Below are 15,895 nucleotides of genomic sequence, written 5' to 3' on the forward strand. Positions count from 1 at the left end.
AGAAATTACCATAGACTGTTAAAGAAAATTACTGCCTGCGTCTCAACTGCTCTTGCCTGACCAATCAGGGCCAACTCTCGTTGAGGCTAGCGTGTCGCGATAGTTCACGGAGTCGCTTGCTGGATATTCAAACGGGTGGCGGTTTGACCTGATTGACGACTGACAAGGTAACGTTAGCTAAATATTTGTTATTCTCGTCATATTGTCCATTTTATAGCCATTGCCGATATAAATTCAATTGCTGCTGTTTTAGAGTTACTTATGACACTTCTCGAGTGGACAAGCGCCATCGTTGTGGACATGGTTAACGTTAGCTAAGCTAAATATGGATACCAAATATGGTATACGTGCAGTTCAACGCTAGCTAGTGTCCCAAATTCCCCATCAATGTCCTTAATTATAAACCTACTAGCTAAATCACCTAAATTAAACTAACCAACTTTAAACCAAGTCTATCTTCTCTAGCTAATCATTGAGACACTCAGTTTTTGGAAAATAATTTGGGACACTAGCTAGCTAAACTGCACGTACACCCTAAATATTTCATATTTCATCAACATAAGCCCTCCGTGGTCTGTCTGTTTCCCCGATTTCTAACGTAACTTTAGATCAGTTTGTGACCGTTTGTGTGTGTTTTTTTTGCTTCAGAAGAACCGTTGACGTTACCCTGTAACGTTACGTTATTTAACGTTACTTGGACACAAAGACAATATACTTTTGGAGCTCAGTGTTACGTTCTATAAGAGAGATTTACTGATTTTAAATTCAAGATGAAATCATGAATTAAACCAATCATGTACCCACCACATAAACGCATACACTAGCTAGATGTGTCCTAATGTGGTGACATCCTGTAGTTGGAACTTACAGTGGATATGTAACGTTACGGTCTTGTAAGTGTGTGTTTATACTGCAGTGTTGGCTAGTACTCAACACAGACAGTAACGTTGTGTTCTAACTCTGGTACAGCCAAGGAGCTGCGCAATGACTCGGTCAATTGAACCAATAAAATAAACGTTAGCTACACAAATGCATGTGTAACTAAAGCTTCAGTGTATCAGGTGTAACGCTCATTTGATAAAAAAACGCTTCAGCATCTGTGTGGCGCAGGCGACCTGCGCGTAAGATACTATGACAGGCGCTGATAACTTCTTCCTTTCTTCTCTTTGGGAAGAAACAAACATTTCAACATCAAAACTAAAATGTTGCCAGTTGACTAATGAATGACAAATAAAAACACACAACACTTAAAGAATAGCTAGATATGTAATATCTCTCCATAGGCATAGAAAGAACATACAGAAGGTTCTCCAGATGGCAGCAGAAGAGGAGATCCAGCGCCTGAGGAGCCAGCTGAGGGAGAAGGAAGAGCTGGTCCGTCAGGCGGCCCAGGCGGGTTTGGATGTCCTCAATCAGCAGACGGAACTGCAGAGCCAACTAGACGAGCAGAGAGTGGAGATGACCAACGCGCTGGAGGTATGACACTGCACTCTAGAGGCTTGGCTGACCCACATCTTACCGTAGCCATGCATTGCTTTTACCGTTATGTTTCCAGGTCTGTGAACATTCTGCCACTCCCCCAGTGCAGACCTCACTGTTACCAGTCCAACAGCCAAACACGGAAATGAAGGGGGACAGCTATATTGAATACCTCCGTGTCAGAGACAGTCGCGGCCAGAGGCATAATGTTTTCTGGTTGACGGCCCATCCCATTGTCGTGAACGCAGAAATGCCTCACGTGGACTCCAGGAGGAACTGATATGTGATGACGTGTTATTATATGATGACACTACCCAGCAGTATATTAGGCCATTAAAATAAGCTCCACCTTTACCAGCTGCAACATTAAAGTTATCAACACAATAATAATATTATAATAATTAAAATAGAATAATATCATATAGAGTATTCAGCATAATGACTGCTTTTACTGAAGTAAACGTTTCTATTCAGGATGTTTGATTCAGTTCCGCTGGTAAACTCCAGTGTTCCAATAACACTGTGTCTTTCGGGGAGCCCTTTTTTTTGGGGGGGGTGGGAGGGTAATGTACACATGCACATACATGAGTATGTTGGGAACTTTACTTTTGTCTTTCGGAGCTGCAGTGTTCGTTCATGGACAAAATGAAACCTACAGTTTTCCGTTTATATCTCCGATTGCCAACAGCTGTCATCACACATCAACACACTACGTGAGCTAGTGACATTGATACAGTAATGCGTGGGCGTGTGTGCTGTGCACGTCTTTTTTTGTTGATGGTTATTGCTTGGTTAGAACCGGTGAACTTCGACTGTCAATCAAAATTAATATGGTTCTACAGCCATTCGCGTTGCTTGCTCTTATATAGCAGTTATGAGCAGCTTTCAGATGTGATTTTATCCAATCATACGTAGAGATGGCCCGATACCATTTTTTGCTTCCCGATACCGAGTACCGATCTGATACCAGTTTGTCATATATTTTATTACGTTTTAACAACTGTATACTACTATCCCTGTATGGATGTGATATTATTTATCTTTGTTATTGGTCTGGCTCAGGTTAAACTCTTTGTGAAACATGAACGCCACAGAACTTTCTTTTATTATCCAGTTTGACAGTCAGTAATAACGGAAAAAGAACATAAATAAACTGCTTTAACGTAGATTTTCTTTAGGGCTTTATTACGTGGTATTGGATTGGTGCATGAACTCCAGTACTTCCCGATACCAGCGTTTTAGGCAGTATCGGAGCTGATACCGATACTGGTATCGGTATCAGCTCATCTCTAATCATACGCTTACCTTATTAAAGGTAGCTTTCTGTTGTGTGATTCCTGTCCTGGTGATTTAACCCCCCCACTGCCAACAATGTACCTGTATTTGAACGGTCCTAAAGTGATTTCAGACCCTGCTAAACCATATTTTCTGCTCTGCTAGTCATTGGTTTCTTCAACTACCAATAACAGAACCAACCTTAAAAGCACTGGGAAGGATTTCGAACCGGTCCCAGTCCACTTGTATGCCCAAATATTTTTCCCACTCTGACTTGCCCTATAGGCCACGTTCACACCGCAAGTCTTAATGCTTTATTCAGATGTTTTGCTCAGATCCGATTTCTTTGTTTGGCTGTTCACATTGCCTTTTAAAATGTGGCCTATATGTGTGAACTGTATGCGGTTTCGAACTGACCCGCATGCGCAAAAGAACAACAATAATGACATCAGACGCAGCACGCTGTTGCACTAAAGTTAGGGAGGTTATGGAGGAAGGAAGCATTTTCGCTTTTATTTCAAAATGTTTGTGTAATGGCAGCCGTAACATCAATGAGCAGTGCTGAGGAGGAGAAGAAAGAAGAGGAAGAGAGCCAAATTGGCTATTTTGGTCTAACACCTCACTCTCCCTCCATTGACTTTCTCCATTTTGTAGGCCTAGTCAAGTTTTTTTTACTGTCTATGTCTAGGGCTAACTCCCGCTGGCTTATAATTGTGACAAATGTCGATGTAGATTGACGTAAAAGTTGCATCAAATCCGCCTTGGTTGTTCACACTGCGGCCGCATTGAAAAAAATCAGACCTGGGTCTGATTCAGGACCACATATGGAAGTGGTCTAAATCTGATTTGAAAAAAAAATCAGATCTGGGCAAGATTTGAGTGTTCACACTACTTTTGGAGAAGTCTGACCTGGTCACTTGACCCAAAACAAAAATCAGATTTGGGCCACTTTTGCCTGCAGTCTGAGCGTAGCCTTAGAGCCCTGACTCTGTCTGTGTCTGTGTCAAAGGCCCTGGAGCAAGACAAGTACTCCCTTCAAAAGGAAGTGGAGTTAAAGAGCCGGATGCTGGAGTCGCTGCGGTCGGACTACGACTGTGTGAAGAAGCAGCACCGACAGCAGCTGGAGGACCAACAAGTGAATCTGGAGAGGAGCCACAGCACAGCGCTCAGTGAGCTCAACAACAAGGTACAGCATCAGGAGGTGCAGCACAGATGTTACTGCTCAACACAACAGAGCCATCGCTAGTATTATCAGTAAAACCTGTGCTTTTCCTGCTGTGACTTGCGCCTTCCATCAAACACTCCTTTTATTCTTCCGGCGGTTCTCAATGCCCAACGCTGCACTGCATTACCCGCCCTCTATGAATGAATGAATAAATGTAAACAGGGATTGTACTGCAGTAGTGTCCTATTTTATAAGTATGTGCGTTCTCCACGTCACTTTGTATCACAGTCAATAAGAGATTGTAAACAGTTACTGTGGAATATAATGAAGGCGTAATATGTTTAATCTTTGTAGTGTTGCTACAGTATAGGATGGGATGGGTGAAGTCAGCTGCTGAACTATAAATAAAAAATGCTGCCGTAGGCACACAGCAAGCATTAATCCCGCTTTATTGATCAGAAGGGCACCAACATGACTCCCAATGAAGCTCTTTGTCTGCTGGATGTGAAATCCATAAACGCAGCGTTGAGTAACACAACTACCGCTGGGACTTCTCTAAGACAGGGCCGGTAGGCCACACATAAAAATTAAATAATACAGCTTGTGGCTCTGAAGTAGAGTGGTCGCCCCTCAACCACAAGATTGGTGGTTTGATCCCAGGCTCAAAGTGTCCCTGAGCCAGACACTGAACCCCAAGTTACTCCCGGACGCCGTATGTAGCTGTCCACTGCTCCTAATGCTTGTAACACCTGTAGTGCGATTTGCAAAAATCCACCCCTGTTCAGATGCACCAATCAGGGCCAGGGGGGGTGCCTAACTGCGTGTCAATCACTGCTCATGCACACGCATTCATTCTCCCTTGTGGGGGGGGAGGGGCTTACGAGGCTTTTGGCTAAGTCCTGGATCTTCACAATCCTACCTACAGCACCTTTCAGTGGAATGGGGAGAAAATAGTAACTTTAAATCGTCCCTCAGTGTACAAGGTTTTTTTCTGCCAAATGTTCCAAAGCACATTTTGTCATTTAAGTGGTGGGATCCAGAATGAAGCAGAGGTGTGTGTGTGTGTGTGTGTGTGTGTGTGTGTGTGTGTGTGTGTGTGTGTGTGTGTGTGTGTGTGTGTGTGTGTGTGTGTGTGTGTGTGTGTGTGTGTGTGTGTGTGTGTGTGTGTGTGTGTGTGCGCGAGATCAGTGCAACGTATGCAGGAGTCCATCCAGTAATGCTCCAGGTGTCTTCCTGTGTGCGCTCCCAGGTGATGAGTTTGCAGGCAGCTCTGGAGGAATCCCAGCTGAACGAGAAACAGCTGCAACACAAACTGGAGCTGCAGACTGAGACGCTGAACAACAAGATGGAGGAGCTGCGAGCTCTGAACGAACACACCCAAAGCTCCATGACGTCTGAGGTGATGGAGGTGCAGATGAAGATCATGGATCTGGAGAACAGTAAGGTGAGGGGGGGGGGGGCGGAGCTAAATGCAGTGTATTCTCTTGTACAGCTACTGCTATTCATTGAGAATGTCATCTTAATAGCCTACCTAATCTGCTGCTGCTTCTTTCCCAGCCTGATCTCAGCATTGGGGCTGCGCAATCAATCGTTTCTTCATCCTCTATCTACTTGTGCAATAAACATAAACATCACAAAAGACTCTCAGGGATTTTTGAGTCAGTGAAAAGACAGTATCGGTAGAAAACTGCACTTTCAAATGGATCTATCATCCCGTTCACTTCAATTTGTAAACTTTTTTTTTTTTTTTTAATTCAACAATCAGTTTTATTTTAGCAGCAGAACATTTTAACATCTGTCTATCACAAATAATATCGTTATTGAAATATTCACCAACGTTCTTGCTTATCTTCCTGATATGGTGCAGCCCTGGTGTCCAGTATCAGCTGCAGCTGTGTGAGTAATGTGTGTGTGTGTGTGTGTGTGTGTGTGTGTGTGCGTGCCAGGTGGAGCTGGAGCAGACGCTGCAGGAGTGTCGGTACAGAGAGCAGCAGCTGGAGCTGAGCAGCAGCAGCCTGCAGCGCCGCCTGCAGCAAATCACAGAGGAGAAAGAGGAGCGAGAGAAAGAGGCCGTTTCCTGCTTTAATGCGTTGGAGGTAAACCTCATCAGCTTTGGTCCGTGTTGTGCTTGTGTGCGCATTTACTGTATATGCTTTTGGTAGTCAAGTTTGATCAACACAGGCCATTGAAACTGTTGAATTCTTCACGTATAAAGTGATGTTGAACCTTGGTGCGTCTCTGGATTCTCGGAAAAGAAAACCTTTAGGACAAGAGCAGCTTTACTTTGTCACAGCATAAAGCTCTCTAGCAAACTCCATAACAAGATTAATACACTCAAACTGGAGTCTCACCAGAAGTGGCTCTATTCTGAGGGAAGTTTTCCTGCCCATTCTTAGATCTGTTTTAAGAAACCACAGGATAGATTAGTGCCAATAATAAAACACTTTGCTTCATTGACCATTGAAGGGGATTTACAAATGTGCTCATTTGATGGAATTATTTAGAATACGGGGATGCATTGCTACGTGAAATGACTAAGGGCACGTAAACCCACTGTCTGCACCTCTCTTTGTCCCCATGTCTCTGTGTCTGTCAGAGATGTTCACAAGTCATTTTTTGGAAGTTCAAGTCGAGTCTCAGGTCTTTGAGCTCGAGTCCAAGTCAAGTCTTTGAGGGGCAAGGTCAAGTCTCAAGTCTCTGGCCATCTGATTCGTCCCTAACACTGTATTGTTAAATCTTATGAATTCAAAGCCTGTCCTGTAGCTACCATCCAGACAGTACAGTATCAAAATCAGTTGTAGGATAACTTTATGGGGTCTACTGCAATGCAATCTGAAGAAACCCAAATTAAGAACTCTGTTTCAATTTCATAACTGTGTTTTTCAACATTTTGGTATGGGAAATTATTTTGCTTGCCACTAATAAAATCTGCATACAACTGACATGTGTAGTGTTCTGTGGGGGAAATAGCTAAAGTAATACTAAATGTTTCTATCATGTTTTTCTTTTCTAAAATAAAATGTGGACACTGCAGCCAAGAATGGATGAGAACTTGTGACCGGAAAAATATCACGTATGCTTTAATGGAGCTATCTTAATTTAGTTACATCCAGAACTTACTTTGGGTCTCCAGCTTAGGACATTGTATAGTCTAATCTTCTGCTACTTAACACATCCCTCTAGACCTCGGACCTGGTGAAATATTAACCTAAGTCTGTCACATCATATGGATACAACTATAAAGATACAATGTGCCTGTTCCCAGCATTAGCACAACACTTGGCGATGGTTAGCTTGTTACCTGTGACGATATATGCTAAATGTAACGTTGGGCCACATGCGTTACGTTGCACATTATGGCAAAGGGCAGGGGACATGCAGCTCGTCATACGTTTCCCCAACATATATGCGCCAATAAAAGAAAACAGAAATGCATGAATAAATTTAGATTTAAAAAGCAATAATTGCACGAAAACAGGTTGTTGACGAGTCTCGAAGCTCGAGTCCGAGTCAAGTCTGAAGTCTTTTGGGTCAAGTCGCAAGTCAAGTCTGAAGTCAGCTGTTTGTGTGACTTAAGTGCGACTCGAGTCCGAGTCTTGAGACTCGAGTCCCCATCTCTGGTGTCTGTGTATGCTCATTCCGTATGTCTTTGCATCTCTGTCTCCACAGAAATCTCGTGGGGAGAACCGAGACCTCCAGATTCAGTTGGACCAGGTTCTACAGCAGGCCCAGGATCCCAACAGTAAAGGGAACTCTCTGTTTGCTGAGGTAAAACCCAACCTGTGCTGCAAACAAACAGCAACAAAGGCTCTGTCTTTGCTGACGTAGAAAACCAAATTAGAGTCAACTGTTCTACCCAGCCTCAATAATTCTCTGTACATACCTGCAAACTAGTCGCTTTTCGGCGAAAATCGCCGTTTTGAATGGGAAAATGTCATCCACGTGAATCGTGTAGATCTGAGACCCGGTGCTAATACGGCACCGGTGCCTTAACTGGTGCTTTCTGACCGGATAGTACTTGTACTTTTTAGAGGAAAAGTACACTTCTAAGCAGTTCTATGAACTACTCTTCCCCCAAAATCTTTTTTTCCGTTTGCATTCCCACTGGCCAAGTGGCCATAGGGACTGGTAGGAGGGGTAAGGGAGTGACGCAAGCACGGCAACGGTCTTTATAGCATCGTCACTAGACCTTAGCGCCACATACAACAACAACAACAAAGCAGCATTCCGTCCATTCTTGTAGTAATTCATGTAATGTTTTGCTCAACACAGACTGCTGCGCTGTGTGTGTGTCTGTCTGTGTGTGTGTGTGTGTGTGTGTGTGTGTGTGAGTGACTGTGTGTGTGTGTGACGGCCGGCGAGCCGCAGGACACGCTTGTGGAGTTTAACTCCGAAAAGACAGTTAACCACAGGTTCCCGTTAATCTTATGATGGACATGTGTTGTGATATTTAAACAAACGAACCGTCAACGGCGAAATAAAAGCCTCTTATTTACGAGAGCGGTCTGAGAGACCTCCAGCTTACAGCGAGGTCTCTGAGCATGACTGGCCGAGCGACAGGCTAGAGGCCGGGGCAGGCGCCTGCTGGCTGTCGCCTCACTTCATGGAGCTTCTCATCTCCGAAAACTTTGAAGCAAATTGTCAATTCGGCATCAATTTTCGCGAGACTGCCTATATTGGAAATCTAAACGGTTCATTTCTCGCCTAAAACTTTGTCAGAAGTGAATTTAATGATGATTAAGATGGTGAAAATTGTTTAAAAATGTCCCGTTGTTGGTTGTTGCTCTGTCTGCAAGTTCCGAGTTGGCAGTGGGCGTGGCTTATACGTTCTACCAATCAAGTACACCTAGGAAAAGGGAAAAGACCCTGCTCTGGAGTAGGAGCTAAAAAAAGTACCCTACTGCGGCCAGAGGAACTTAAAAATCCCCAAATTTTTCCTGTCGGAACACGACGAAAAAAGTGTTTTAGTTCGTTTAGTTCTAAGAACTGCAAAAATCCCTCCGGTCAGAAAGCCCCTAACGACCGTTATGTACTGGACCGAATTGCAACGCGGATTTCGGTGCCACTGAAATGTCTGCCCTTCTCTCCGAAGCTCCGAAAACGGACGTTAGAGGCAACCTAACCATCGCCGCATGTCACGCTAGTTAACACTCCACTTTAACGTTACAGCAGGTAACGTTAGCCTACCGTTAGCTAGCAGCTGGAGTAACAGCAGTACAAGCTAAACTAAATTAGTTTTAGAGTTTAAATGAAATGCAAAGTCAGAGTACACATACATACATCCTTAGGGGTGGAACGGTACACAGAAGTCACGGTTCGGTTCAGACATCACGGCTCGGTACGAGTTCGGTACAATGGAGGGAAAAGCAAATCAAAAATGCAGAAGGCAATATTTTTTTATTGTGCATGTCTCAGTCTGTACCACCTAGTGTCATACAGTCTCTCCCCTGAGCTAGCTGCAACCGCCTGAAGTGTGTAAAGATGTAAACAATAAGTACCCCACATCATCTCCAGACTCCATCTGTAACTTGTAAACAAAATGAGACAATCGGCTATAAAACTGAAAATACAGCATCTCTTATTCATGAAAGTGCAAATTACAAAAAGAAAATTCTACTTAGGCGAGACCTTCCCCCACAAAAGATAAAAGAAAGTATTCTTGCTATTAAGTGCGACAGGCATACCTTTGCCAACTGGTCATTAGTGAACGGAGGGTGCAGCTGACAACTCGTGCTCCATCAACGTCCTTTGGATGTATATGGAAGGGACTACAGTTTGCCTCATGTGGACGAGATGGCATGTTGTAACAAGGTTTGAGTACATACAGCAAATACTTGAAGCCCGGTTCCTCTACGAGTGAATATGGGCGCATTGAAGATGAACATGTAAATTCCGACTGCTTCAGTGATTTTTTGTTTTGTTTTTTGGCCCTGTTTGTATTTGTATCTAAAGGTTAAAGGTTAACCACTGTAGGGAGGAGATGTTGAACAGTTTTATTTTTGTCTCCTCTTTTGTCCATCTGGGTGATGGCGTCGGATATGCGTTAGCATGTTAGATGTATTTCCACTCACATGCCCAACAACTGCTGAACAACGCCACTCTCTCGCCTGTACTACTGTAACTGACTGGGATCTTAAAGAGGCCGGCGGCTCCTTTAGCTCTTGTGGGTCGCCATACTCGTCCTTTAGTGCTGCTATCCCTGACTCACTCACTGGACCGTCGACCTGACAAAAAACTGCATACATAGGCGGAACTGCTGCATAGGCAGCGCGCCAATCAGCTTCAGAGCTAAGGTGGGGCTACAGATTAGGTGTCCCTAAAGAACCCTCGTATCTAACAGTAGTTCCACATTACATTAGTTAATTTGCACACAAGTTTTATTTAGTTTTATACTGTGTATTTCTGTGTAAATTCGTGCACCGAACCGTGATGCCCGTAACGTTTCGGTACCACCCCTAACATCCATATGTTAATTTTTGGTATTGCAGTTGGAGGATAAGCGTGCTGAGATGGAGCGACAGCTCATCAGTATGAAGGTCCAGTATGTGTCCCTGCAGAAACAGTACGCCTTCAGCAAACAGCATCTGCAGCGTATGAAGGTACAGTACCGTGTGTTGTGTAGGCTGTAAATGTGCACCGTTGTCTGCTTGGATCCTGGACGACCGCGTTGACGTGCATGTGTTGTGCAGGTCCAGATAGCCACTCTGATGCAGCTGCAGGGCTCCAGGGCTGACCCTGCTCAGCTGGAGAGGCTCCAGTCCATGCTGTCGGAGAAAAACGGAGACATCCAAAATCTGATGACTAAACTGCAGAGGCTGGAGAAGATGGAGGTGAGTCCTACATATCAACAGGAAGAACAAGAAATATCAAATCTCAGGAGGGTGAAACAATGATCCTTGTGATTTGCATTTGGCTCAACATGAAGTGGGGAAGAAACAGAATTGAATTGTCGACGTGTGTGTGTGTGTGTGTGTGTGTGTGTGTGTGTGTGTGTGTGTAGATGATGCTGAAGGCTCAGCCAGCTAACCCTGCTCCAGCACAAAGCGCTGACGGCCAAGATGAAACCTACTACACTGACCTGCTGAAGATGAAGCTCAACAACACTGTGTGAGTGTAACAAAGACATCTGGGCACATCTGTTCTCACGCTCTCTCTCCTCACAACACTTTGTTTAACTGTAATGTAGCAGAAATCAAAAGCTACCTAAACCATTTGACGCTTTAAGCCCCTGTAGTCTGCTAAATTAGCATCTTTCATAAATTGTCACACAGAAGAAAGAGGCAGAGAAGTAGTGTACACAGAGGTGATGGGACAAACTAAACTATACAGTGACGCTGGTTTCCACACATATTCATTCATCAGGAAGCTCCATTCCTTTTAAGCTATACATATATATATATATATATATAGTATAGAAACTTCTCCAGTCAAACGATTCTTCATTCCATCCTTTTTTGGACCCAGATCTAGAAAAAAAAAGAGACTATTTGTCTGGTTTTGCTGGCAGCCAATCACAGCAAGCGTTTTGATTTTGATTTAATGCGGCGTGTGATTGGTTGGTGACTACAGTCTGTGGAGAGGTGGAGTCCAGCGTCGTGTATGCGACGGAGTTGGCAATGCAGCGTGCCAAGATGCCGCCAAAGCGTTCAAAAGTATGGCGATACAGTACTACCTGGCTGTGGCGTCTGGGGGGAAAAATAAAATAAAATGTGGAAGGATTATTTCAAATGAAGTGCTCTGTTGGTGTCGGAGTCAGTTAAAGGGTACTGCTACTGCACGCCCAGCCCTAATCAGCAGGTCCTCGTATTAAGTGATGCTTCTTTAACTGGTTAGGCAAGTAATATATAAAAAAAAAAAATATACAGTTGAATATTTGGTACACATATTCAATCTCGTAATTCACCATAGAAAATTGAAAAGATCAGTAAAAGACTTTTTTTTGTGTGTGTGTGTGTGTGTGTGTGTGTGTGTGTGTGTCTTAGTAAGGATGCAGAGCGTCTGGGAGATGAGCTTTCCCTTCAGAGGATGAAATCTTTGTCGGAGAGTCAGAGAGCTTTAGAGCTGGAGAGGAAACTCTTCTCCTCTGAGCGGCTGTTCAAACAGGTGAGAGCTCTGAGCACCATCCACGGTGTTAGCACCCAGGAGATTTTTGTTCAACTACAACAACTACACACAATGATCCAAAACTCGACCTCTGACAGATGGGGCCGGTAGTAACGCGCTTCCATTCGGCTGCAGTTAGCGATTGTGTTAACACTTCAAACAGACACACTGTGTACTGAGTGCGGGTGCATATGTTTGGCTCCCTGCTGCAGACTCAGAGTGACAAGATCAAACTGCAGCTGCGTGTAGAGGAACTGCAGCACAAGTACGAACCCAAAGGTGAGTGGAGAAAGACGTGGGCCATGGTGTGCCTCTGCTGTCTCTCACTGTGTGCCCGTAACATTGCCATGGTTGTCTCTAGAGGCCAAGAAACATGTGACGCACATAAGAAGGAAAGAGAAGCTTCCTGTTGACGTGGTACCCTCCTCTAAAGAAACCCCGCCTGACAAGGGAGGGCACGTTGTTGCCGTGGAGATGACTGCAGAGCCTGTAGCGGATCCTGTGAGCTCCGCACGAGGTCAGCTGCCACACGCACACGCACACACACACAGAGCAGCAGCAGCAGAGTGTTCAATACTCAGCTGTTATCATTTTGTGTTGTGTGTTCAGAGCCGGAGGCGCGGCCGGCCAAGTGTGTGAAGATCAGCGAAGAAGAGGCTGCTGTGATCCCCCCCCACAGGTCAGTATGTCTGTGATTCCCCCCCCACAGGTCAGTATGTCTGTGATTCCCCCCAGGTAAGTATAGAGACAGAGTGTGTCGCGTCATACTCTGAAAGCCACGCTGAACAACTCCCCACTCTCCATTTACTTGTATTGCGTGAAGGTGCCGTCTCTTCAATTCCGTCTGCTAGCAAACAACAGAAACATGTCTGAAAGCTGCTGTGTGGTTATATTTATTACCAACAATGTAAAGAACCCAGAACTTAAATTTTTATAAGCAGCTGACCCCAAAAACTGAGCTTTTATGAAGACAAATATGGAATCAGATGTGGGGAATCAGCAGAAAGAATGGGGAGACTGTGGGATCCTGACACCAAGCTAACAATATGTTGGATGTTACGTTTGCAGCAAGCATTTTGTACCAAGTTAAATATCTCAATGTCAGTTTTAGGCTAACTATATGTCTAAGCTAAGCTAACACTAGATAACGTAAGCTTAGTGTCCCACAGTCTCTCCATTCCCTCCGCTGATTCCTCACGTCTGTAGCCACCTTTGTCCTCATAAAAGCTCCGTTTTTGGGATCGGAAGACGGAAGCAGACGGAATTGACGTGGAGGCACCTTCACGCAGTACAATGGAGAGCGGAGAGTTGTTTTCCCCTCCGGTTGGGGCGGGACTTAAATGCGCTCTGTCTCTATGTCTGCGGTTAGTTGAGCACCAGGCTTTGTTCTGTGCTGCTGGTTCTGGGTCAGCTGGAGACACCAGTGAGGACATCTCGTCTCTCTCCACGGACACGAGTTCATGATGCGTCCGGCTGCTCTGTAGAAGAACACATTGGGGTTTAGTGTGGTTGTTTTGTCCAGGTATACTCCCAACATGAAAACACCAAGAAAACAGAGACGTTAGGTTTGGACACAGAGAGCCCGAGAGATGCTGGCTGCTCCCCCACATGTAGCCCGATTTCTGTGCCCTCACAGGAATGATTCTTCATCCTGGATATTTCCCTTATTGGAATTCTCATCATTAAGAGTTCCTGAAGATGCACCATTAAAGCATTTTTATTGACCAAAACAACACTAGATTCCAGAGGCCTGTACTACGAATCAAGATCAACGTGCCCTGGATTTCTTTCAGTTACCCGGCCTCACTAACCCTAATAACCTGTGTCACGACGCTGGTTAACAACTAGTTTAATCAACCCAGCGTTTCCCAATCCAGCGGCGCGCGCGTTCACATAAAAGAGGCGGTGTTTGCACAGCACGACCAATCGCAAACATCTACCAGAGATGCATATTTTATATAAGAAGAGCAAATTATAATTCTACATAAATATGAAGAACACAGACACGGTTTTGCAGGCAAAACGCAATACAGTCGCTGCTTCCTAAAACAGGAAGGAAAGCTGGCAAAAAAAATAGCCGACGCTGTAAATGCGTAAATCACAACGCTTATCAACATCTTCCCCATCAGTCAGGACCAAGATCTGACCATAATTACACTTGTGCTTTCCATAAACTGCCGTTGCTTTAGCCTATTATTTCAGTTGGAACCCTGGCAGTGGAAGCGATCGTGAGAGCAAATAAAATATATAAAAACATAATTCAAACCGATGTGCGCATTTGGCGACACCCGGCTCAAGATGCCGATAGCCTATATGTAATTCCCTCCCGTTCAAATCTATATATATTTCATAAAAATACCCATCAGGGAATGTTAACGGGGTTGTCGGTCTCTAAATGTTTTAACTTTTATGAGCGCATCCCTCTCTCCCTCTCCCTCCCTCTCCCTCTCTCCCTCTCCCTCTCTCTCCCTCCCTCTCCCTCTCTCTCTGCGCACCGAGCTCCGCCTGATCTTGCCGTCCTAATTTCCACCGGTTGCGGCGACGCAAGTTTTTTTGGTGTGCACAGAGCAATAGAAACACTTTGTAAATCCCTGCTGTATATTGCTATATATTTCTACTGTAGAGTCAAACTAAAAAGAGACAGATGACCAACAGGGATGTTGAGTGATTGTGATTGTGTCCTCAGCGAGGAGAACCTGGAGCAGAACCTGGAGGAGAAGCAGAAGCCGAGAGAGGAGAGAAGAAAGAAGCCACGTGGAACAGTGGAGGTGATCCATGTGAGCTCCAACAGCAGCATGGAGAACCAGTGTGCTCAACAGTAGCACTGGTGTGTGTGTGTGTGTGTGTGTGTGTGTGTGTGTGTGTGTGTGTGTGTGTGTGTGTGTGTGTGTGTGCGTACGTGCGCACGCGCGCAACGGACCCTGAACGACTGGGAGAACATTATCTTAACGTTTAATTTGAATGATTAACTTTACATTTAAGTACACAATAGAGACCCTGGTGTTCTTTTTTTTATTAAGAACACCAAAAAAAGAGTCAGTGTGTCTGAGAAATGTGAATAAATATGTCAGCTGTTAATAAAGGATTTTGGTTTTATTGAGGCTTTGGCCCAGCTCTGTGCTGCTCCAGTAACACGTCACTCTCCAGCTGCGCAGATGCAGTCAGTGTAAGAGCTGCAGGTGCATTTCATATTGAGACTAGAAGAACCTGCTGACCATGTGGAGACACGGGAGGCACAGCTGATGAGTCACCATATGTCACATATGTCTGTTAACCTCTTTCAATAACATAATAGATACTACAACCTATCAGGGTAAATCACAAGACATCTCAGCACTGGACGTGTTTTGATAAGATTTAAAAAGAGTCCTACTAAACGATCTAGTCTCCTTCCACGGCAATGACGTCCGTCATTTAGAGCGACTGCCTCCCAGCGGGAAACCGTCACAGGAAGGAAACAGTAATAATGTGTGCGCTGAGCTGTGTCTGCTGTAATCTCACTTTAAAGTGCTCATATTATGCTCATGTTCAGGTTCATAATTGTATTTAGAGGTTATATCAGAAAAGGTTTACATGGTTTAATTTTGAGCTCTCTGTTTTAGCTACAGAGTGAGGCATCACACTTCTATTCCATCTTTGTTGGGAGTCACACATGTGCAGTAGCTAGGTAAGGAATACTACCTAGTCAGAAGCATAGACTATAATATCCAGTCTGCGGTCAGAAGCAGAGTTTGAGGTTCTCTTAATACATCCATGGTTTGAGGGCGTGCCATGCTAGCAGCTAGGCGAGCATTATAACGTGTTACAAAGTGACGCACGTTCGTCACGGAAGTAAAGGCTGGACTACAATAGAGCTGTTGGGAGCAGTTTGTG

At 44.6% G+C, this 15,895-nt stretch overlaps 1 protein-coding gene across 1 annotated transcript; it reads left to right on the forward strand.

Moving 5' to 3' along the window:
* The first annotated feature begins 105 nt into the window (after nucleotides 1–105).
* spdl1 (spindle apparatus coiled-coil protein 1) lies at nucleotides 106–15,123 on the forward strand. The gene is made up of 14 exons (XM_078261002.1): nucleotides 106–167; nucleotides 1,284–1,476; nucleotides 3,764–3,940; nucleotides 5,169–5,363; nucleotides 5,866–6,015; nucleotides 7,589–7,687; nucleotides 10,408–10,518; nucleotides 10,609–10,749; nucleotides 10,920–11,026; nucleotides 11,902–12,022; nucleotides 12,235–12,301; nucleotides 12,384–12,539; nucleotides 12,632–12,701; nucleotides 14,709–15,123. Exons 2-14 carry the CDS (start codon nucleotides 1,315–1,317, stop codon nucleotides 14,842–14,844), a joined length of 1,692 nt encoding a protein of 563 aa, XP_078117128.1. The 5' UTR covers nucleotides 106–167; nucleotides 1,284–1,314; the 3' UTR covers nucleotides 14,845–15,123.
* The last annotated feature ends 772 nt before the right edge of the window (nucleotides 15,124–15,895 follow it).

This window comes from Sander vitreus, chromosome 10 (assembly GCF_031162955.1).
Source record: "Sander vitreus isolate 19-12246 chromosome 10, sanVit1, whole genome shotgun sequence".
NCBI lineage: Eukaryota > Metazoa > Chordata > Actinopteri > Perciformes > Percidae > Sander > Sander vitreus.